General features: G+C 39.7%; 1 protein-coding gene across 4 annotated transcripts in view; it reads right to left on the bottom strand.

The window, feature by feature from the left end:
• TTC21A (tetratricopeptide repeat domain 21A) overlaps nucleotides 1-24,550 on the bottom strand; it is a 63,793-nt gene that overhangs the window by 32,934 nt on the left and 6,309 nt on the right. For all 4 annotated transcript variants that reach the window (XM_045003636.1, XM_045003635.1, XM_045003637.1 and 1 more), the window contains 10 exons: nucleotides 15,672-15,838; nucleotides 13,985-14,107; nucleotides 13,234-13,391; nucleotides 12,341-12,425; nucleotides 11,317-11,415; nucleotides 9,828-10,023; nucleotides 3,947-4,044; nucleotides 2,776-2,976; nucleotides 2,393-2,522; nucleotides 443-600 (listed from right to left, as the gene is read on the bottom strand). In XM_045003636.1, coding sequence (XP_044859571.1) covers nucleotides 443-600; nucleotides 2,393-2,522; nucleotides 2,776-2,976; nucleotides 3,947-4,044; nucleotides 9,828-10,023; nucleotides 11,317-11,415; nucleotides 12,341-12,425; nucleotides 13,234-13,391; nucleotides 13,985-14,107; nucleotides 15,672-15,838 — 1,415 coding nt within the window. The remainder of the gene's footprint in view (nucleotides 1-442; nucleotides 601-2,392; nucleotides 2,523-2,775; nucleotides 2,977-3,946; nucleotides 4,045-9,827; nucleotides 10,024-11,316; nucleotides 11,416-12,340; nucleotides 12,426-13,233; nucleotides 13,392-13,984; nucleotides 14,108-15,671; nucleotides 15,839-24,550) is intronic.

Genomic DNA, 24,550 nt, shown 5'->3' with positions numbered 1-24,550 from the left:
TGTTCACTCAAAAATAAAACTAAGAAAATATCTCAAGATCATAAATGCTTTAACCCTTTTTGTTAGGAAGGCATCTGTTACTACAGATAGAGAGAAGAAAAGTGACCACTCTCAGGACATTAGACCAAACCAATTACTGTAGCTCCTCCCATACGTTTGATATGGTGATAAGGAGACAGCCACGAAAGATCACTGGATGGGGAGTACCAACTCTTCTGAAAGCACTAGCATACAAAAGTGAACAAATAGGGTGTTGTATGCCACTGCTGAAGCTGGTATCAGTATATCTGCATTTCTCACTTCTATGTAAGTTACTTAAGGGTATTTCCTAAGAGGAAAATGTTTAGTACAACACATAAGGGATTAACTCACACAGTGTATTGTATATTGTGAACAAATACTTCCAATAAAAAGATTTTTTTGTAGCAGTACTAGCTCTTACCTGAAAATTATGACTGACCCCTAACTCCAATGAATGAGAACACTCTCTGAAATTTCCTTGAGACAGATAGATCTGGGCCATGAGAAGATGGACATCTGCTGATGTAGGGTCCAAATCTAGACAACGTTGCAGAGTACCCTGTGCATTTTCCAACTCACCTGAAAAACAACTGACCATTTTCTTTTGTTCTGACCTGCTTTTCTTATGAACTGTCTTAAATGAGCAACATGAATATTCTGTAAATGTAAATGTCTGATATGTGTCATGATGCTGTCAGTATCTCATATGAAAAAAGAACCAGAGCCTTTAACCTATGAAGCATATAATTCCTCCTTAAGAATGAGAGCATAAAATAAATAAAACATGATGTACAGAGCACGTCCAAAGTGCCAGTTTGTCAAATATATTCTATAGCTTTGTGGTGTCCTTCATGGTCTTACATGTAGTTCTTACTGACTTTGCAGATCTGATGAAAACTCACTTGCTCTGTTTGGGTCTCTGGCAGTTAAAGGAGCATCAATCAGAGAAGTCTTGCTGTGTGATGCAGGGAAATAGCATTCTGACTCCTGGAGTAAGAATCACCAGAATATTACTGTACTTCTCTCCCAGCAACCAGAACGGGAGAGATGACAAAGGAGAGAAGAAACAACCTTCTGTTTTTTTCCCAGATGAGAAGATTGGAAATACGATGTTTAATGAGCAGGGGAGAACCACAAAATAGTTCTGGTTTGATGTCTTGACATTGTTATGATGTTTGCCTCATGCTTTTATATTATTATTATTTTTACTTTAAAACATTCATCACTGTAGTGTCTTGGCATCAATTAAATCAATTTAGAAATGATAATAAATCCCTTGAGAGGGAAACTCTCTAACTATTGCCTATACTAATATAAGCCCCATACTTTGGAGGACTATACAAGTATGTTGAGTCTCAGTGACAACATATAGGTGCAAAAATCTCATTTCAGCTTTACAGTGTGAAATAAAGATATCCCACCGTGATTATATGGTGGTGTCACAACTTCGATTTCAACAATGAAGTAGCTCTCCAGTTCTTCTGTTCTCCAGTACTGCTTTGGAATAACTTTAAATAAAGGGGAATTTTACCAGATAATTTAATTAAAGGATGGTCTATTTCCAGTCAGGCTAGTAAGGGCTCCCACAGAGACCCACCTCATTCAATGCAGACATCAATGCCACAAATGTCTTATATAGCCATTGGCAGTCATTTACATTTTCTGCTCTTTCATTACAACCTCTGGAGACTGGATCTGTGCCCATAAGGCCAAGGGAATATTTAGCTGGAAATGCAACAGGAGTAGTATTTTCATCAGATTCTACCATTTTCCCCCCACTTTTTTCCACTTTTGAGAAATAGTGGTTTAATCCCAATAATGAACATATTCCTAATGATCATATTTTCTTCTCTCACAGTTTCATTATCATAGACCAAATAATGACAATTTCCTAAACATTTTACTACTCCTACCCTTGAAAACTGCCACTTGCATGAGCCAGTGTCAAAATCCACCTATGTTTCAAATTTTGCGGTGTAATGTAATTTTATTGGACAAACTGAGGGACACAAAGAAACGTAATATGTCAAAATGTACTAAGAGACAAGGTGGGTGAGGTAATATCTTTTATTGAACCAACTTCTGTTGGTGGGATTGTCCCAGACCTGAAGAAGACTGCTATGTAAGTTCAAAAGCTTGTCTCTCTCACCAACAGAAGTTGGGACAATAAAAAATATAGCCTCACCCATTTTTTCTCTCTAATATCCTGGAACCAACATGGCTACAACAACACTGCACAAATCAAAAGGTACTAACTCAGTTTAATCCAAATTTTCAGAATGTGTTCTAGCTGTCAATGAGTCTTAAGCCTAATGATTTCTTAGCATGTACATTTTTTTTCTTTGGATTTAACAACATGGTCTAGTCTTACCTGATAAATATTTGACTTGTGCCATTAAATAAAGAGGCGCCAGCATACCAGGAGCAGCTTTAATCACTGGATTCAAAATGATAGCTGCTTGTTTAAGAAAAGGAGATACAATTTGACCAGGTGACCTAGGCTATGAAAAATTAAGAATTAGATTGGCCTTACTACATATTTTCCAGAAGCATAGTATACAGAGTGCCATTTCAAAAGGAAAACATATTGGTGTCTAGTCTCTCCTCCATTTCTACATATATCACCTCATAACGAAGGTTATGGGCATGTATTCTGGAGAAATGAAACATCTAGATTTCTAAATTACAATATCAAAGTTAAATATAAACTGATAATAAATGAATGCTAAATATTTTATCTAAAATATTTCTCACTTGTTTGGGACAGAAGACTAAATATTCCTTCACAATTTCAATCAGGAACATGGGGTTTAGTTTTTCATAGTATTCCATGCTCAGAGGAAGGCCGTGCAAAGCAGAAAAATGAAGTTCTGCAGCTTCATTCAGAAGGGCAGTTGCAACTGGTTCGTTCTTGTTTTTCTTTGAAGCAATAACTGCCTGAAGATAAACTAGAACCTGTAAAAAGGAAAATTCCGTATTTTACTATATTAGGACAAATGCTGTCTTTGGATAAGTGCACATAGCTCCAGTGGATTTCAGTGCAAAGACTTTGATCATCTGAAGGTAGTATTAGGCTACTTACATCTGTTTACATCAAATTGTTTTGGGAACTATCCCATCCCTTGTCTAAATGTTGGACCTTTAGGGCTTTGTATAGACATTTACATCCACGCACATTAGTACCAAATGAGTGTAAAACACTACTAAATCATAAGATAAGCATGTGCTTTAAGTGTTTGCTAGACTGGGGCTGGAGTACTCAGCATCTTGCACAACTGAAGCACAGATGGTGTTGCACCTTAGAAGCGTTCAGAAACTACAGCTAGAGCAGAATGTGATCCACTTGTTAAGAAGCATCCCCCACTGGGTGCACATTACACTTGTGTTCCAGGGTCTGCATTGGCTGCTAATCGATTTCCAGATGAAGATTGATATTGATTTTGACCTATAAACTCCTAAATGGCACGGACTATCTGCTTAAAAGACTCTCTTTCCCCATGTGATACAAAAGCAATTGCAATCATTGTGCTAGAGCGAACAACCCTGATTAAATGAAAGGAGGCTGGCAGTAGTGTTTTCTGTGAGGTATCCTTGATTCTGGAACACTTTTCTCACCTTGATCTTCCAAAGCACAGATTTGGTAGTCTTCAGAACATCCTTCAAGACTTAGCAGTCCCTTCCTGCTTTTCCCGAGGATGAATTGTGTGGGGAAATGGAATTGGGAACGTTTTTAGGCAGTCTAGTTCTGAAGATTGATTTAATATATTTTGTTAATGTTTGAGGGACAGATTCTGTCAGTCAATGAAGTTACTCTGAATATACACCAGCATAACTGTGCAGAATTTTTAAGGGGTGCAATGTGCCTGGAACATGTATAGAAATGAAGAACAAAAATAAAGTAAACAATTGTATTTCTATATCTAACCGCAGATTTTCCAATGGACTGCTGAACTTCCTTTAAGAATTCCAGCTGGTGCTCTGCTTCATCCAGCTTCCCTTCCAGCACCTGGCACCAAATAATACCTGTAATGCAACAACATTAATACAATAACATGTCATGTGCTTAGAAATACAATAAAAAGGACTTTTAACCACAACAATTAAAAAGTTACTTACCTTACAGTACTTTGGTTCTTTGAGATGTTCTGTCCACATGGATCCCACTCTAGCTACACAAGCACCCTGTATGCATGAGATTGGATTAGTTGGACTAGCAATGTTCGTTGGGCTGTTCATGCACCCTGCATATCCATGAGCCCTTCATTCAAGGGCACAAAGGGCAGTGTAGCCCCAACTTCCACTCAGTTCCTTCACCAATACAGAATCCCAAGGTTAAAGGGCTCTGCATTAGCAAGAAGGAGGGCGGGTTACGGGATCCATGTGGATAAAACATCTTGAAGAACTACAGTTACTCTAAGGTAAGTAACCGTTTTTTCTTCTTCAGGTATTTTTTCGTACAGATCTGACTCTGATTGGCATGCAGTGAACACTCTAAAGTCCTAGAGTCCTATCTAAACAAGGACTGTAAAACTGCCTTGCCAAATTGGGCATCAGATCTAAAGGCTGACACAAGAAAATAATATCTTGTAAAGATATGTACTGAACTTCAAGTAGAAGCTATACAGACTTCAAGTATAGAGATCCCTACTGGCCAAGGAGGCTGCCTGAGCTCTAGAAGAATGTGCTTGGATGTGAGATGGTGAAGTTAACTTTTTCAGTTAATAGGAAATCCTAATATAGTCTGACACCTATTTTGAGAGTCACTGTGTTGGCTTCTGGATCTGTCACCAAAAGAAATAAAGTGTCTTGATCATTTGTGGGTTGTTTTTTTCTTATTCAGACAGTAAGGAGAGAGTTCTTAAAACATACAGAATGTGAAGTTTAGTTTTTGCAGAAGACAAGTGATGTCTTGGAAAGAACACTGGTAGGTGAATAAATTGATTTAATGGAAGTACAAGATGCTTCAGGTAGAAATCTGGGGTGTGGAGAAAGACTAGCTATCCTTATAATAGAAGGTGCTATACAGTGGTCCTGCGATCAGTGCTGAGATCTGCCTCGTCCTGAGAGCAGAGGTAATGATTACCAAGAATTCCATGTCAATAGACAAAAGATACAAAGAACAAGAAGACAGATTCAAATGGAGGCTTCAGCAAAGATAGTCAAACTACATTTAAGTCTCAGGGAAAAACCTTCAACAGGTAGGAACGTGTTAACCTTTTCAAAAATGTCGTCACCATAGAATGGGGAAAAACTCTGTGTCCCTTTATGGGAGGATGGTAGGCAGATATGGCTGCTAAGTGAATTTTAACAGAGAGACCTGAATGTTTCAAAGATAAATTATCAAGATGATTGGTACAGAGACCTCTACGGGGAGAAGGTTATGGCACATAGCTGATACTGAAAACCTCTTCCACTTGGCCACAGTAATAATCCCTGTTGAAGGCTTTCTGCTCTGAATGAGAAAGTCATAATTGCTGTAGAGCGGTATTCATCTTCTAATATTAGCTAGCTAATGTTCAAGCTGTCAAATACAGAGATTATGCTTTCAGGTGTAGAATCACATGTTGGTTCTGTGATATGTCTGGAATGACTGGAAGCTTGAATGGTTCTTGAATCAATCGGTGCATCAGCTGTGAATACCAAAATTGGTCTGCCTGTGCTGGTACTATTGAAATGACCCAGGCCTTGTTTTATTTTTGTGAGGACCATGAAGATTAGATTAATTGGTGGAAATGCATAGGGCTTATTTGTGTTCCACCAAGAACTGAATCTGTGAGGATCCATTCATGAGGGAAGAGCATTTTCTGGTGAGTTGACCAGCTAAGTTGTTTTGAACCCTGGGCAAGTGCAGCGCTGATGCGATGAAGTGCACACCATTCCCAGAGGAGAACGGTCTCTTAAAATAGAGGGGTTGAGTGATGCTGCCCCTCCTTGTCAATTTACATGCCATATCTGCATAAGTGGTAGATATGCCTTGCGAGCTAGACAAATTGCCCTAAATTGTAGTATGATTATATGTAGTTGAGATTAGGCCAAGGACCACAGTCACTGGGTCTGTAGATGAGCCCGATGTGCCCTCTGGCCCTATTTGGAGGTGTCCATCACAGGAGCATTTTGGGAGTTGGAGACACAGGCATCACACCCTAGCAGACATTTAGTGGATCCTTCCACCAGAGGAGTGATGACAGGATATTCTCAGTAATGACTACTTGCAGATTCATGCCATCTGTTTGGCTGATAGACTAACTTTAGTAATTGTTGGAGTGGACAGACACAACACGGCGGTATCATGTATGTGCAAGAGGTCATATGACCCAGAAGTCTGAGACAGACTTTCACTGATGTCCTTGGCTGAATCTTAAGATCTGATATAAGATGACTCATGGTGTCAAACAATACTTGAGGGAGACAAACCCTTGCTGACTTTCAATCAAGAAGCATATCTATAAACTGGCGATGGTGATTGGTGCCAGGACACAGTCTTAGAGCAGTACTCTTTCCTACCATGGGCAGGAGGAGCAATTGACTGACCCAAGGAGATCTGTGTGATGACGTCAGTAGACTCTGTTGAGGTGCCAGGTCTCTTCGAGTCCAAGGAGACTCAGGACCCAGGACCACTTGCTAAATAGTTTTGAAGGAACAAGAGCTTCTTTTTACAAAGGGGTCTCAGAACCAGACACATCTTTTATTTAGCATTTTAACAAAAATAATTTCAGTCAGATGTCTCCAGCCTATTAGGTGACATTTGAAAAAAATCTACAGATCAAATATTTTTCAGGGACGCATCCCTCACCAAGGTCAGAAACACACTTAACATACCCTCATTTAAGGGGATGGGTGCCACACAGGCGAGAAAGATTTTAAAATCTGGAGACATAGGCACCATCCCTGTGGTGGAAGCTAAGTATAATACCAAGATAACTTGAGGAAACTAAAATTTCCCCCACCTTTGTTAAAAGAGCCAATGGCCTAACTAGGTACTAATAACTATAAGAACTAACACTAACGGTCAAAAGAATGAGAAAGATACAGCTATGGGGTAGCACAGGACACTAAGGAAGTTCCATCTCGCTGTCACAGGTCGTAAGAAGGAACTGAGTGGCAGATGGGCCCTTTCTGTCCTTTATACCCTTGGGTGAGGAGCTTGAAGACATGCAGGGCACAAGTGTAGACCTAGAGGCCACTGCTGAATGAATCTGATCTTGTGTGCATGGGGCACACCTGTAGCACGGTCCATGTGGGCAAATACCCAAAGAAGTGCCTTCTAAATTGATAAAAAAAGATGTTAAATTGGTCTATACTCCACATTATTATCCAAACTGAACAATCTGTCACTAATCATCAAAACACTTTAGCATGTCCTTAACTTTAGGCATTTGCTTGAGTCTTAGCTTCAGTGGAATTTTTAAATGTGTTTAAAGTTAAATAACTGTTTAAGTGCTTTGCTGAACTGAGGTCTATGAAGTGCCCAATCTTGCAAGGTACTAAGTGTTATGAGCCCTCAACTGACGTTGATTTCAGTCATAAAGGAAATATTAGTACATTGCAAGATTGGGCCATAGGCCTGGTTTTCTTTTTAAGATTTGCAGCACTTACAAGACTGCAACTCTAACAAAAGAGCATTATAAGTGGGACTACTAGCTCCGCCCATTATTAAGGCTGTCCAACACTTCCCAATTTAAGACTCTTGTTTTCAGTTGCTTAGAACTTTGCTAAATTTAACTACTTGGGCTGAAATTTTCCACTCTGGGTGTTTGCCTCAAGTTTAATTTTTTTCAAAATTTAAATTTCAACAATTTCTAAGATGAAAACTAAGAAAAATATGTTGTTTTCTCAATGTTAAAAATCCTAGCAACCTTTTCTTTGAGAAGCTCTTGCTTGTGCTTTGGAACAGGGACTTGAAATCTGGCAAGGGGCAGGTCTTTGTATCAGGGATGTGACTTTTGCTGTTCCTGTTAAAATCTGCCCAATTTTGGTTAAGTGATAAGCCTCTGAAAAATAGTAGTTCGCACCTGCACAGTGGTGACTTACTAGAACTTTGCAGCTAAATTCCCAAAGATTCCATCTGCACTGGGCATGTGTGACATACCAGGGTACAATCCAGACTAATGAGTATCTGTGCCACCTCTGCCTTGTAACCTGGGGTGCCCTTTACAATGGCCTTGCTGCTGTAGCTTCCAACCTGGACTGCTCACAAACAGCCTCCAGCATATAAGTCACTCCCAGCTATGTCTGTGTGAGTGCTGCAGCCAGCCAGCCACCCAGCCACCCCTTGGCTTTTACCAGCCTTGGTTATGATGCAGAGTGACCCAACACACTCCCAGTCCCAGATCTTCCCCCAGAAACGTACATCCTATACTGCTCAGTCCTCTGCTAGACAGTACAAATATGTCACATCCATTGTTACCCCAAAAGGAGTTACCCAGACTCTTCAACTTTCAACACACTAGATTATATCTACAAGTTTATTAACTACAAAGAGATAGATTTTAAGTGAGTACATGTAATGAGGCATAAAAGTTAGAAGTGGTTATAAGAAAAATAAAGATAAAACACTTACTGGTGCCTAACTTAAACTATATTAGATTTAAAGCAGTTTTCTCACCACATGTTTTAACAGCAGTCTTACTGACCAAACTCTTTAGGTCAGCACCTCTTCCCCAGAGTCCAAAGGCTGCTTCCTTTGTCTCTTCAGGTACAGTGAATGCAATGGGCAGGGAGAGAGAGAGGAATGTCTTGGGGTGTATGCCCCAGCTTTTATAGTTTCAGTCCCCCCTTTGAGAGGTACTGGATACTACAGGGGAACATTGCTGGGGAACTCGGGGACAGGAAAGTGCAAGGCAAGATTTTAGACTAGCATAGTCTTGAAGAATTTGCTTGCAAGGCAGACAAGCTGGTGAGTCAGAAGGCTGACACACAGCTTAGCAGCAGCAAAGCTCTTACTTGCTGAGGCCCTAGGGAACACAGTGGCTCACAGGTCTGCGTGCCTTGAGGAAGATACCACAAGGCCAAAACCAGAAAAGCTCTCAGGTCCAGGTAAAGCTGTTAGGAGTATGGAAGGTAGTGCCCAGATGCAGGAATGCATGAGTGACAATGGCACCAACAGTTGGAACTGAAAAGGTTGCACTTAGAAATGCAAAAGTTGCAGATACTGTAGAGCTACCAGGAGAAGAAGAAACACTGTGAGAAGCATAATAAACAGAGACTTCATGAGGAGATTCAGTGGATGTGAACATAAGCTGTGATTGAAGTGATGAGTAAAGGCCTTCACAGACTGTAAGTTCATAAAACTCCTGCACATTTGAAAACGTTATTGCACTCAGTAGATAGGGATGACTTGTTTTCAGATTTTTGTGGTGTGGATGACATTTGTATCCATGCAAACATACAAAAGACCTTATGGGCTTGTAATATCAAATTTTCCCGTTTGGTAGAAGAATCCCCCACCTGCCCTTTTCGGGCAGTTATAAATCCCTTTTTGTGCCACTGAAGTGGTGCAAAAGGGACTTAGCCTAGCCCAAGGCTCTGGCCCACATACTCCATATATATGAGTGTATGTAAAATTACAAATATTAATGCAAAAAAGGAAACCCAAGAACATGGATCAAACCCAGTTGCATTCAGATATTACATCTGTTAATAAAAAAAGAAACTGAAGTAGCTGGTGTGTTGAAATATTATTGTTATTTGTTTCCAATAGTATCCACAACATGCTAACAGTTTCCAAATACAAAGGAAGGCCGATTCTCTGCCCCAAAGATCTTAAAATTATCACAGTTCTCTTAAAGTAACCAAACTAACCCTACCTGTTAGAGCATCTACACTGCTTTCATCCAGCTCCATTGCTCTTCTATACCACACAGAAGCATCTTTCCACTTCCCCTGAAGAATTAGTTGATAACCCAGCTCATTAGCAAAACATGCATCTGAAGACTTAAATTTTGTATACGAGCGTTCAATAAATCCATATATTAGCTGCAAGATTTGCTGATTCTTCCCACACTGAAAGTAACAAAATTCACATGGACTACTGAACAATGTACAGAATATAAAGAAACAGAAATTTTACAAAAAAAATCCAATTCAGTCAAGATAAAACAGGGGGAAAATAAGTACTTAAATATAGCAAATCTACAAAATAGTTAAAAATAAAATAGGCCCACTGTCTTGGAATACCAAGCGGTAAATAGAATATTTGGAATGAAATCATGGGTCCACTAAAGTCAATGGGGCTGGGATTTCATTTCTGAGGAATATCCAATCAGTGGCCAAATATATTATGTATCATTCATAGAGCTTGTCTCCAATATTAAGGGTGAATCCACATCACCTATAACAAAGCCAGACTAATTGAGTTCTAGGCATGGGTAGAAGTTATCAAGGAAAAATGCTGGTTCCTCTGTTATGTGTAACTATTTCTTGTGAAATTCTCTGAGTATGTGAATGACATAGTCTAGATAACAGCTATGCCTATAACACTGTGCTAACTAATGAATCTCGGTTTTCCGCTTGCGACATTTCTTCAAATTTATGCCTGCAAACTACTTAGCATTGTAAATTTTATGAACTCTGCAGAAAAAAGTCAGATGGTACCCTTAAGTTTGTAAGTTCTCTGGAGAAAGGACTGTCATTTTCTATATGTTTTAATAGTGCCCAGCACAATGTGGCTACAACCTGGCTGAGGTCTCCAGACACTACAGCAATATAACTGTTTAACAAACATAGTAATGGACAGGTTCTAAAATCCATTGGCCAGATACTGTCACTATTACTCCTGTTGCGCTGTTGAGTATTACCTTTGTCTATATGTTCCATTGAGGCAAAAAGGACTATTTGTGGAGTAAGGTTCTACTCAATGTGAGTTAGAGTGGCATGATAAGGCCCACAGCAAATAGTTCTAATATTAACCATGTAATGTTCCCCAAAGCACTCAAAGAAAGTAGCTCTTATTGAGTACAGATGAATAAAACAACTAAATAGACAAAAACATCTAGAGTTGATTTTTTTTTAAAAAGCTAAGACTTTTGCCAAAATGAAAACCTACATTTTCGAAACTCTTATCTCTCGCAGATGCTTTGAGCAATTGCACCAAAATTTTACAGAAAAAAAAAGTACTTTCATCAGATGCCACAAAGGACATTTAAGATGAAAAGGATTTTTTTTTTCTTTTTTGGAGACTGAATCAGAGAGGTCCAGAATAGACCTATAATGGAAAACTAGTCACACCCGCAACTATATAGTTGCTTCCACAGATGCATAATTACTATCATTTTTTAAACAAACAAACATGCTTACCAATCTACTGACCACAAGGATTTTTCGAAGATGTAAGTCTGCATTTTGAGGTTCTTTAGTCTCCAAAGAATGAATAAAATCTCTAAGTTGAAACAATGCCTGCAGAAAAAAAATATTTAATGAACTAATTAATTTATTTCAAAATTAGAGGGAATAATTCAGATAATACTACCATTCTTTACATAAGAGTCCTTTGAATGTTACACAGGGCAAAATTCATGACCACCAAACAAAGTCTGAGTAGACTGGCTTTGCGTAGGGGACTGTGTGGGGATGGAGTATAGAATCCTTTATCAAGACAGCAGGCAAGATACAGGGCTCAGTGGCTGCTACTCAAGCCCATGGGCTTCATAATCATGAACCCATTGATCTCTCCTCTGCCTCTTCATCAGCCTACTCCAACCCCTACTCCACAGCCTACACCATCTATGTCACATGAAAATGATGTGAACTCTCCCTGTACTTCTGTTCTACAGCAGAATTACAAATGTTCTGTTGCAGCCTTCCATCACTATTGTGCTGCTGGATGATTTCTATTCTAACTGCAGAAATTACTTGGCCAAGTAAATTAGCATTGTGGTTTACAGAGTACATTTATAACAGTTTAGGATACTAACAATAAACTGGCTCAAGTGCCTTTCCACCAACTACATTTCCTCTTATTGCTCTTAGAATCACAGAACCACTTGAGCTAAAATGCACCTCTAGAAGGCCATTGTGTCCATCCCTTGCACTTCAGAAACCTGGAAGGAGTCTAGAGATAGGATTGATGCAGGTGAGCTTTGAAGACTACATTCCAGCATCAAGTGTGAATGAAAGTATAACATTGATATTGGAGATATAGGGCTATGCTCTGACAGTGAGAGAGGATGGTTTGGGAGTCATGGAGTGTTGGGATTGTCTTCTAGGATTAGAACCTCTTCATACCACTTCTCTTGAAAAAGTACCATGAGGTCTTTAAGGATCACAAAAAATCAAGGCCTCAACTTTATACTTCAAATACTAGTAAATATAGAATACTCACTGCATTCAAGTTTCCAGTTCTTGAAAGCTCATTTACAATACTAGCTTGAAGTCCATCTATATTGGTCCCATCCTTGCTCAGGATTCTTAAACAATAATTATTATATGTAAGTTGCATACAAGTTTTACAAAGCAAAACAGAATACAATAAATACAGTTATTTTTTAATAGATTCAGCTTGTTCTCTGATGTTGAAAGATAATCTAGTCATTGAATGAAAGCTTCATAAATGATACATTTCTACATTTCTAATTGTGGTAAAAAGGGAAAGTAGGGGTAGGAAAAACTGTGGCTCTAAAGTATCCAAGGGTACATCTAAACAGCAAAGAAAACCCCATGACAGTGAGTTTCAGAGCCCAGATCAAATTGACTTGGGCTCACAGGGCTAAAAATAGCTGAGTAGACATTCGGGCTCAGGCTGGAACCCAGGCTCTGAGATCTGTCAAGAGGGGAGGATCTCAGAGCCCACGGCTGCAGCCTGAGCTTGAATGTCTACATGGCTATTTTCAGCCCCATATCACAAGTCCTACAAGCCTAAGACAGCTGATCTGAGCGCTGAGACACTGCTAGGTAGGCTTTTTTGCTATGTAGACATAATCTGAGAATTTACACTCTGATATAAGTAACAAATACTGTCCCAGGGACACACATTTCAGTTACCATGAAACTGTGCTTAATATCAGGAAAAATTATTCTGGGACCTCATGGAAGAAAATTGCTTAAAATATTTTAAGTTGTTAAAGGTATTTTGAGAAAATGAATTTGAAGAAGACATATACTCTTAACGTTACAAATATATGTGTAACAATTTTATAGAGGCATGTAACAGAATTTAGAAAGGAAATTGCATATCTTAGTCTGTCCTGGGTTTGTTTGGTTTTTATCATCCCCTACCTTAGTGCAGTTTCTAAAGTTTGCTCCCAGTCTTGCTGAGCTAAAAATAGCCTCATCTTGAGGATAAATGCTGGTATGAAACCAGAAAAATTGACTATTATTTGGTTAACTACTTCCAGAGCACCTGAATAGTTCTGTTGCATCATGAAATATCTTGCCTATGGAGGAAAAAAAAAAAAAAGAAAAACAAACAAACAATCTCATTGATTCAGAAAAGTGGCATATTGTACTGATATGCTAATGGGATATTATTAAATTGGTAGCTAATTATCATCTGCTTCATTATTTGAACCAGCAAAAGATCCAGATCACTTATTGTTGCAGAAACTGGAGCCAACAAGAAGGGGGATTAAATTCAGGGCCTCCAGCCCTTCCCAGGTAGTCATCACAAGTTTCACCAGTAACCATTTAGAGAACTGGATCCCAGCAACTCCCATTCCCTACCCACTTTTATGGTCAGAAGTAGCAAGGGAGGAGCTGGAAGTTAATGGGAGTTAGGCACCGAACCTGCTTAGGCACTTTTGAAAATCTTACAAGGCACCTATCTGCATCTTTAGGTGCCTAAATCCCTTTGAAAACAGGCTATATATTTCTGGAAAGCAACCTAGGGGTCGACAATGCAATGAGTGGGCACAGGAAAAGGAAGCTGACCTGTGTCCTCTGTCAAAAATGAAGTCCAATGACAATGAGTGAAGTAAGAAGGAAAGTATAAAACAGAGTTAAAAAAAACCCCAAGAATTAACAATCATACCTTTCCCATCATCCCAAATATATCGGTGGTGTCTTGGATCCCTTCGTCTAGGTATTTGATAGATTTCTTAATAGCATGCTGTTTGTCAGACATACAGCATACCCATCCTTTAAGCATAAGACCCTGTAAAGGTAAAAAAAAAAATCCATATATTTTAAGTTACACAATAGGCAAATCATAATATGCTGTGAAAAGTCTTAATTTCTTGTCTCAAGTACATTTATTTTTGTTTAAATATTTAAATGCATAAAAATAATAAAAAGGTGCCTCTCACAATCTCTAAGCACCTTTGAAAATTATTTAAAGCCACAAAAAGTAGAACATCAGAAAGCAGCGTCACCTTCAGCCATACACAGCAATAACGGATGCAGCCTAATAACAATGTACCTGTCTTTAAAATTACACCGTAAGCATAAAAGCATCCTCCTCGCTAAAATTCAATGAACATTATGGCCAAGCGTATAGCCAACCAAGAGGTGCCATTTAAGCACAATGAAGCACACCCTTCAGTGCCTTACCTTGCTTATAAAATGGATTTTTGTTATTATTGACAGAAGAAAAATGACAGACCAAGACTCAAACATTCTCAAATATTTTCAAAGTCAGTATTCTGGCAAATATTTGAATTAGCCATTGCACACAATCTTTGTTAAAAGGGTCATCCTCCATTGGCAATGTATATGGATGAAACCAGGAAAAAAAATGAAATTGTTGTCTTATCCATTTAATTAGGAGTCAAAAATATCAAATTCTCAATGTGCAACACATCAACCGATGGATAAGAATTTTCAGAAAAAATCTCAAGGAGTATATTTATTGAGAAATTTGGCTAGATTTGTCATCCACCTGTTGTGTATCAGTCAAAACTTCAATATATCAATATTGCTTCTGTGGCCAGACTGCTTTCTTCTGTAATTAAATCCATGTGAGAGAATTCAAGAGAAGGAAAAATCTTGAGTCTTCCCTGGCTGAATTCCTCCAAAAAAATTTCACCAGAGTGTGGGGTTTGCCTCTCTATAGCACAGGCTGTTGGGCCTTCCCAGAAATTGCACACAATCCAAGGTAATCTGCATGAAGGCTGTGTAATTATAGACTGGATCTGTGCCCAGTTACATTGAGTAGTTCCACTGATGTCGGTGGAGTTATCTCAAATTTACAGTGGAAGCTGGCCCATCATGGCATGCTTGTGTGATAGTTCTCCTACTTCACAGTGATGAAACAATTTGCTTCATTCATTTCAAGTCCGTAACATCACACACACTAGTGTTTTGATCATCAGTGTACTGTGAAAATTGCTTCATCCGTTTTTACAACAAATACTATATTTGTACACTGTAGTAATGCTTTTGTACACAAATGTATTTGTACACAGTGACTAAAGCCAGTGCCCTTTTTCAACATAGAAACTCAACATGTAGTTATTTTTCTTTGCAAAAAAATATGGATTTGGGTTGAGGTGGAGACATCCATTTCAAACTTTTAAAAACAGTATCAAACAGCTCTCATCTCAGCTTGTGTATGAAACAAGACATTTACATCTAGGTAAATCTAAGTTTAGGTGTAGTGTGCTATGTTTTGCTAGTTTATTTTTTACCATCTAATTAAACTTGTGATCACATTTAATTTTAAACATTGAGAACTTCAGCCAGACATTTGTCTTATGTTGAAAAACCTTTATATATATTACCTCTCTAGATCCATTGGACAGTTTCAGCATTCTGTCAATGTATTCATTTGCTTTATCATTTTTACCCATCAGCCACAGAAACATTCCTGCATAATATAATGCATTAATTCCTGCGGTCTTCCGGGTTTCCTTTAATTTGTTTTCCAGCTCCAAAACAGCATCACGATCTGAAAGCAAATATCCCAACCAAAAATGTTTAAAACATATATAGAACTTATATAATACCAAAATATGGTATTTGGTAGCCAAATGAACCAAAGGCCCCAATCCTGCAAACACTTACACACGTGGATAACTTTTCACGTGGGTAGTTCCATTGAACTCAAAGCTACTCATGCAAATAAGGGTTTGCAGAATCACGGCATAAAATAGCAGGCTCTTCTTTTAGAACTGGTATATTTTAACTGGAGTTATTTTTTGCATACACACAAACTGATAAAAGTAGCATACCATTCCCTATTACTGTAGGATCTATTCTCCCCTCAACATGTGTGGGTCTTGGGCTCACTCCTAGGAGGTACTGAGCATCCTACACTCCCATTCACTTTAACATGAATAAAAGGTGCTCAATATCTTGCAATATCTTTCTGTACATAACTCCAATTAGTTTTAATATTAGCTCCCTGCCTTTCTCTCCCTGGCATTATGAAATAATCTTGCACATTGCTTGGGAGATACCAAATACAATAAAACAGATTAAGGACTCCTGGAACTGTTCAAACAATTAGTGAAATCATTTTATAATCTAAGCCTATTTGCCTTCTCTCCGTTTTCTCATGCCACTCTATTTTCTCCTCTTATCTTTCTATAAACACACCTCTTCCCTCTCCATATTTTCTTTCTTTTCCTACTCCTCTCCTTCTATTTGTTCTATCTATTTGTGTTCTTGTTCATTAACACTTATGTAAATATGTTAACAATTAACAACAAATAGTGCTCTGAATGATGCACTAACATTGTGGAATGCTCTGACGCATTTTTGTGTTTGATGTTAACAGTAACAGAATAGAACCTTGCTAATGTGTACTAACGACGTGGATTACAGAATTTTACAAATGAGCAAATAAGAGAGCAATCAATTTTAATAACACCAAGGCTACAGCATAATAAAATAAAATTTACCCATTTATTTTAATTTGTGTAGTTTAATCTTCATAGTGCAGTATTTTTTCCCATCGATATCACTGCTGATTCACTCCATTCCTCACTCTCCTCCACCCTTGACTCCTTTGCCCCCCTCTCCCATTGAAAGATCCACCTTGCCAGCCCCCAGCCCTAGCTCACCCCCAACAACCACTTCCTACACTCCTGCTTCCCTGCTGTGGAGAGTCTCTGGAAAAAAGGCTGTGACCAGGCTCATTTCCTGCATTACAGATTTGTTCTCTCCTCTTTCAGTTATACCGTCTTTCAGGCTAATCAACTCTACTTCACCTGCAATCCCAGCTGCCATTTCAGGACCTTTAACTCACTCCTCAAACCTTCCCCTCTTCCTGCTTCCACTTCTCTCTCTGCACGGGCTGATTTCTTTCAAGAGAAAACTGACAAAATATGCCTCTCCCCTAGGCTCGTCTTTCTTTCCTATATTCCGCCTACAACTCTCTCCTCCTTCCTGGTTACAGATTCAGAAGTTTCTCATCTGCTCTCCTCCTATAACCCCTCCACTTGCCTCAATGGCCCCAACTCCTGACTTCCCTTGCACACATTCTCATACCCTTCCTCAGCGGTTCTCAACCAGGGGTCTTCAAGAACTTTCAGGGGGGGTCACAGTCCCCTGACTGAAACCCAGTGCCCCGAGCCCTGGCACCCCCCCCACACCTCCAAAGCCTGCAGTGGCGCAGTGCAGAGCTGAAGCCAGCAACAGTGCGGGGCAGAAGCTGGGAGCCCTTGAATCCCCTGGAACTGAAACTTGGAGTGGCACGGGGCTGAAGCCGGGAGCCTCGGTGCCCCTCTCCACCTGAAGCTGGCAGTGGCGTGGACAAAAGTCAGGAGCTCTGGCATCCACCCCCTGCTGCTGAAGCTGGGAACAGTGCGGGGAGCCCCAGCACCCCCCCTCAGGGCGCCTCCTGCACTGAAGCCAGGAGCAGCAAAGGGCTGAAGCCCCAAGCCTTGGCACTCCCCGTGGACAGAAGCGCTGACCCCATGGGCAGAGTTGGGGGACACAAGGGTGTTGCCTCCCCCCAAACTGCAGTGCCTTACCCAAAGTGGGGTAGTCCCGGGGACAGCTCCAGCACCTCCTCATCTCCCCCCAGTTCACCTCAGGCCCTGCCCTCTGGCCAGGTTGTAGGTGGCAAGCCAGAGCCAGGCAGTGTGGGGCAGCTACTCCTCTGGCTGGTGGTGCCATGGAGCGGACAGCTCTGGCATTCCACGTTTGCTGCTGGTGCCCAGGGTTGTGGCTGCTCCTCAGCTCCCAGTCCCCTTTGACTGCTTATGCAGCCAGTAAGAGTTGCTTGGGCTGGGGGACCCAGCTCCAGGGTAGCAGAGCCCTTGGGGAGCAGCCACTGCAGAGGGAGCCCTCCCAGCACACAGCCTCTAGCTATCCCCTCCCTGCAACCGGAGCTACCCCCTCCCCCCTCCGCCCAGACACAGCTCCTAGCTACCCACTCTCTGCACTCTGAGCTACCCCTCCCTGCACCCTGAGTGGTTTCCAAACTTTTTGAACTGAGTCCCCACTCTGAGTTATATTTTTTGGTTGTGTCCCCCCCTGGGTGGCCTGCTGAGGTGAGTCATGGAGTGGAGATGGCACTCTCTCCCTGGACCATGTTGTGCAGAGCTGGCCCTTGCCCAGTCGGCCCTTGCCCCCTCAAAATAAAAGTCAAACTACCCCTAGGAAGGCCCACATCACTGGCCCGGAGCCCCAAGTCCTCCCTGCCACCACTGGGCCCTGGAGTTTTTATAGCATGTTGCGGGGGGCCTCCGAGAGAAAAAGATTAAGAACCCCTGCCCTACATTACTCTTCTACTTAATCTCCCTCACTCTTCTCTGGCTCTTTCCCCTCACAATACAAACATGCTTAGACTATCTCATCTTAAAAAAGTCACTCTTGATCCTACTTGCCTCTCCATTACTGTCCCATCTCCTTTCTCCTTTTCACCTCTAAGTTAACTGAACACACTCTTTACAACAACTGTCCAGAGTTGCATCTTAGACCGTCTCCAATAGAGCTTCCATCCCTTGCACTCAACTGAAACCATTCTTGCCAAAATCGCTGTTTTTCTCTTAACCAAATCTCAGAACCAGTACTCTAGCCTCATGTTCCTTGACCTGTCAGCTGCCTTCGATGCAGTTGACCCTGTTCTTCTTCATGAAATCTTGTCCTCCCTCAGCTTTCATGACTCCATCCTCTCCTGGTTGTCTCCTACTTCACAGCTTGCCCTTTGGAGGACCCTCCTCACCCCCCACCTTTCAGTTTTCCCGGGGGTGTTCCACACATTCCGTTCTTTGTCAGATCCTTCTCTCTCTTTACATCTTTTCTCTGGGTAATCTCATCGGCAAACACACATTCAACTACCATCTCTATGCAGGCTATTTACAGATCTACCTCTCTACTCCAGATCTGTCTGCTTCCATCCAAATAAAAATCTCAGCCTGTCTCTCTGACATCTCCTTGTGGATGTCTAGCTCAACATAGCTAAAACAGAGCTCTTAATCTTCCCCTTCAAAGCCCTCCTCATTACCTCCTACCTTGATCTCTGTGGACAATACCACCATTCTACTTGCCACTGAAGCCCATAACCTGGATGTCATGTTCCACTTGGACCTCTCTCTAGGTCCTCACATCTAAGCTATGTCAAAATATTGATGATTCTTTTTGCATAGCATTTCTAAGACATGGCCCTTCCTATCCATCCACAGAGCTACAACTCTTACTCAGGCTCCCATCATCTCATGTCTCAATTACTACACCTTTTTCTCTGGCCTTGATAAATGCAATCTTGCCCACAGATATAAATTCAGAATGTTGATGCAAAGATCTTTTTCTTATCCTGTTGATTTGACCATGTCACCCCTCTCTTTGTATCCCATCACTGGCCCCCTCTTCTCGATCGTATCAAACATAAGCTAATCTGTCTTCATCTTCAAGGCCCTTCAGGACCTATTCTCCACCCTACCTATCATCTCTCACTCAGTATCAAAAGGGTGACTCCCGCCTCCAATCAGCCCCTAATGTCAGCCTCCATCACTCACTTGCTACACTTTCAAACAAACGCCTTTGTGTTTTCTCCCATACTGTTGCTCATGCTTGGGGGAAGCTCCTCATAAACATCTATAAAGCTAACTCATTCAAACCCCTCCTCTCCTTTTCTTTGAGACCTATAAAAACTTGACAATGGTTGGGTTGCTGGTGTGTTTCTTATCTTATATTTAGAAAGTAAGCTCTCAGGGATAGTGACTGTATTTTGTTCTGTGTTTGTACAACACCTAGCACAATGGGGTCTTGGTCCATGACTGAGACTCCCAGGCATTGCAATAATACAAATAATCAATAAGAATAATAAAATATTAAAACATTCAGCAATGTGCTTTGTAAAGTAATATAACTGTAGTAATAATAGCGATAGTAATATGAGGTCACTGTACTGCATTCTGCTATGAAATCTCTGCTGAGATGTCAGGTGAAAATGATGATTTGGGTGATAATTATTATTTTCAGGATGGATACAAATCAATTATTTTTTTTTAAATCTGATTTTTAAATTTAAAATCAGATTTTTTGATAGGTTTTTTCCTCAAAAAGCATTTTATCTAAAGATAGTTTTAATTAAGATACATTATAGCTCAAAGATATCATGGAATAGGGATTATAAATTCTAATTCTATAGTATGAGACAATATATTCATGTAATGTTTAAGAAACATGAGTAAATGAGTTCCAATAGTTCATGGATTAGGGACCCAATCTTATGGGGTTCCAGGGTCTTCTGTACAGATTATTTAGGTTAATCTTTCTATCTACCCAATGGGACTCAGTGCTCAGTCTAGAAGATACCATCAGAGATGCTTAGTTTTGCAGTTCTCAAAACTGTGGATTTGTGTCTCCAGAGATAACATGCTTGTTAACAGTAAAAATGTTTTTAAATAATGTATAGATGTGAGAAATAACAGACCTCAACCCTATTGTCCCTTTGCAAATTTGTGTACACAGAGTCAATCCCTTACCTCTCTCTAAAAGTGCAAAGTTTCAAAAAGTTCAATGAATAGAAGAAGATTGTTGGGGGCAGAATAGATCTGGACAAGGAGAAGAAGTCTGGAGATAAATGTGAGAAGGGAGGGACAGGCAGTAGAAACAAAAGTGAAACTGTTTGAGCAGCATATTCCAGAAGTCTTGAGGTCTTTCTGAGTGTAGCCTTCACTGATTTGAGGTCTACCATACCATCCTCTCACTAGAAGGGAAAACCTATATAGCAGAATACCGTAAAAGAGACCCGCTTTGGGAATATTTTAATGAAGTTCCTCTACCTGTGGGTAAGACAGGCATGCGTGCAAAATGCAAACAGTGCAACGAAGAAATGCAAGGCCTGGTTGCCCAAATGAAACAACATCATGAGAAGTGTTCTTTCTCAGGAGGAAGCTGTGTGGAAGTTGATGAAAGGAACATGTCTGAGCATGCAGGATCTTCAGGTTGGTAAACTTTTTTATTTTATACTTCTTTCTTAAGGACTGCCTGTCTTCCTTCTGGACTATTCTTGAATTCTCATGTTTGAGCAAAAACTATAATTGTTACTCGATAGTACTATCATTTTAGAAGCAGTTGTGATAAAAAAATAAATAGCTGAAATAGGCAGACTTTTCTTTTACAAATTCACCTTTAAAGTAGTACTGAGTGTCAGTGAATGCCATGAGTAATACTAAATGAGCAGTATGGTAATAATAATTAAATAACTGCATTGACTTATTTTGTTTAGGAGAATCCATCCTTAACATACAGGATTCTGAAGACTATCCACCTTCAAGTTCACCATCATTTTCTATAGTTTCAGAGTTATCTGCCAATGATAGTGTTTCAGTCACATCATGTATGTCACATAGCCACAGTATATCACCTGTAGCAAAAAGAAAAAAAAATCTCCATCATCCAGAAGCAATTAGCCGATTACAAAAAGAGGTAATGGATGAAAAAATGGCCCGGTTTGTTTATGCAACAAACTTTCTTTTCCATATGATTGAGAACCCACACTTCATTAACATGGTTCAATCATTAAGACCAGGATACAGTCCACCCAATAGAGCAGATGTTGCAGGCAAATTGCTGGATAAAGTGTATGAAAGAGATATTGAGCAGTAGGCCAAAGGTCTAGAAGGTAAAATTGTTAACCTGAGTCTTGATGGGTGGAGCAATGTCCACAACAATCCTTTTGTACATGCTTGTGTGACAACAAAAGAAGGGAATGTCTTCCTTACAGAAACAATTGATACATCAGGAAATGCACACACAGCAGAATACTTACAAGAACTAGCAGTAAAAGCTATAACAAACTGTGGAAAAAAAATTCAAATGTCTAGTACACAGCTTGGTCACAGACAATGCTGCAAATGTATCCAAGATGAGAAGAAATTTAGAAGAGAGTGAAGAGTGTCCCAAACTAATAACATCTTGTTGCATTGCTCATTTGGTGCACCTCCTAGCCAAAGATTTCAGTGTTCCAGAAATAAAGGCGAATGTTGTTGAAATTGCAAAATACTTCTGTAACAACCACTTTGCAGGAACTGCTCTGAAAAAAGTGGGAGGAACCAAGCTAACTCTCCCACAAGATGTGCGATGGAACTCAGTCGTGGACTGTTTTGAGCACTGTATCAAGAACTGGCCTAATCTGATGACAGTTTGTGAACAAAATTATGAAAAAATAGATGCCACCGTCACAGCCAAAGTTCTCAACATTGGGCTTAAGAGAAATGTTGAACACATGCTGAGTACCCTGAACCCTATTTCTGTAGCTTTGAACAAAATGCACGGAAATAGCTGTTTTATTGCTGACACTGTTGACATTTGGAAGGAACTGAGTGAGATCTTAAAAAGAGAAATATGCAATGACAGAGTTAAATTACAAGCATTAAAAAAACAAATGGGACAAGCACTATCTCCAGCTCATTTTCTTGCAAATATTCTCAATATTCGGTACCAGGGTCAAACCTTAACTGCTGAAGAAGCTAAGGATGAATCATTCAAGAAATATATGTTTGCTGATGTTTTAAAGAAAGTCACAACAGTGAACTGGTAGAAGTCACTTAAGCACTTGGATTCAGAGACTGTTGAAGTGATAATCTCACTTTTAACAGCAGTAGCTTCTGCCAGTATAGAAAGAATATTTTCTTCCATTGGACTAATTCATTCCAAACTGAGAAATTGCTTGGGACCTGAAAAAGCAGGAAAGCTTGTTTTTTCTTTTCCAGATTATGAACAAACAGGAAAATGAAGGTGAAGACAACTGAGTTAGCTGCAGAAGCCAATATTTTAAGTTTCTCATGTTGACCTGGATGACATAGTCAATTTAATTTTTTTTTTAAATATTTCATTCAACTATTTTAGTTAAAAACAAACAATTTTAACAAAAACAAACCTGATTTTAAAAAACTTGAATGTTTAACTAAATACAAAAAGTCATATGCTTGTTTTGTTAAAATATTATATGTTTGCTGTTGAAGAAAAAAAATCCAGAATACATAACGTTGTTTTTAGTTAAATAAAACTATTTAAATGTCTGTCCGGTGATGTTCTCCTCCTAATGCAGCATGGCAAGAAAATCCTCCAAATATTAATGATTAACATGTTGAATTGGAGATAGTTCACCTCCTGATGACTTCATAAATATCTGCTTCACTTACCTTTGGTAAATGAAATAACCAAACACTCATTCATTTTCTGATATAGCTGTAAAACTAAACTGAAAAGTTTTCAAAATAAATCACTTAAAAATGTATAGTGTGTAGGTTTCGTTTTTAGAAGGTACATCTATCTCTGAGTTCTGAAGAATATGCATTAAGGTTATAACAACCAACAATAATGCAGTTTTATGTAGAAATCCATGATTAAATCGAGTCTTCCTGACTAGTGATTTAAATCAAATCCACCCTGATTATTTTTGCATATTAATAAACTGAGAATTAGTTAGATTCTACTATAAAACTGATATAGCACTTTTTATCCCCAAGGATCCCAAAGTGCTTTAATAACTACATTCATGTGGCAATTATATAGCCTTTTTCTAAGGTCAGAGGAGCTACTAGTCAGATAATTTTAGGTTTCAGAGTAGCAGCCGTGTTAGTCTGTATCCGCAAAAAGAACAGGAGTACTTGTGGCACCTTAGAGACTAACAAATTTATTTCAGCATAAGCTTTCGTGGGCTACAGCTCACTTCTTCGGATGCACAGAATGGAACACACAGACAGAAGATATTTATACATACAGAGAACATGAAGAGTCAGATAATGAGTACATAATATGCTGCACAGAAGTTGGGATGTGTGTGTGTGGTGAGAAGGGAGGGATTATTCTGGCCAAAGGCAACTATCCACTCTTGCAAAAGTACTATGGGACTGATAATGTCCACAAGAGCAGACAGAATATAGGTTTTAAGATCTCATCCAAAACATCCACAAACCGCAAACTGCAAGCAACTCACTCACCTAATTTACAACGGTGAAGGGTATAGTCAAACCAGGCAGGATTTAATGTAGGGGACTTCTAGGTGTTTCCTGGTTCTAGGAGAGTCTAATTATTTCCAACCTAATGCTTAAACAACCAGACCACTCTGAACTCAGAAGACCAGTCCTGAAGGCTGTGTTTTCAATAGTAAAAAAAGATGTGTTGTTCACAATAAGATAGCTAATTCAAGGCAAGTAACTGCTTCACTTCAATGTAACCGGTCAAGGCATATCATAGG

The sequence above is a fragment of the Mauremys mutica genome, chromosome 2, assembly GCF_020497125.1.
Source record: "Mauremys mutica isolate MM-2020 ecotype Southern chromosome 2, ASM2049712v1, whole genome shotgun sequence".
In the NCBI taxonomy this organism is placed as follows: Eukaryota; Metazoa; Chordata; order Testudines; family Geoemydidae; genus Mauremys; species Mauremys mutica.
Note: the sequence above shows the minus strand (reverse complement) of the source record. Positions and strands in the feature narration are given on the sequence as shown.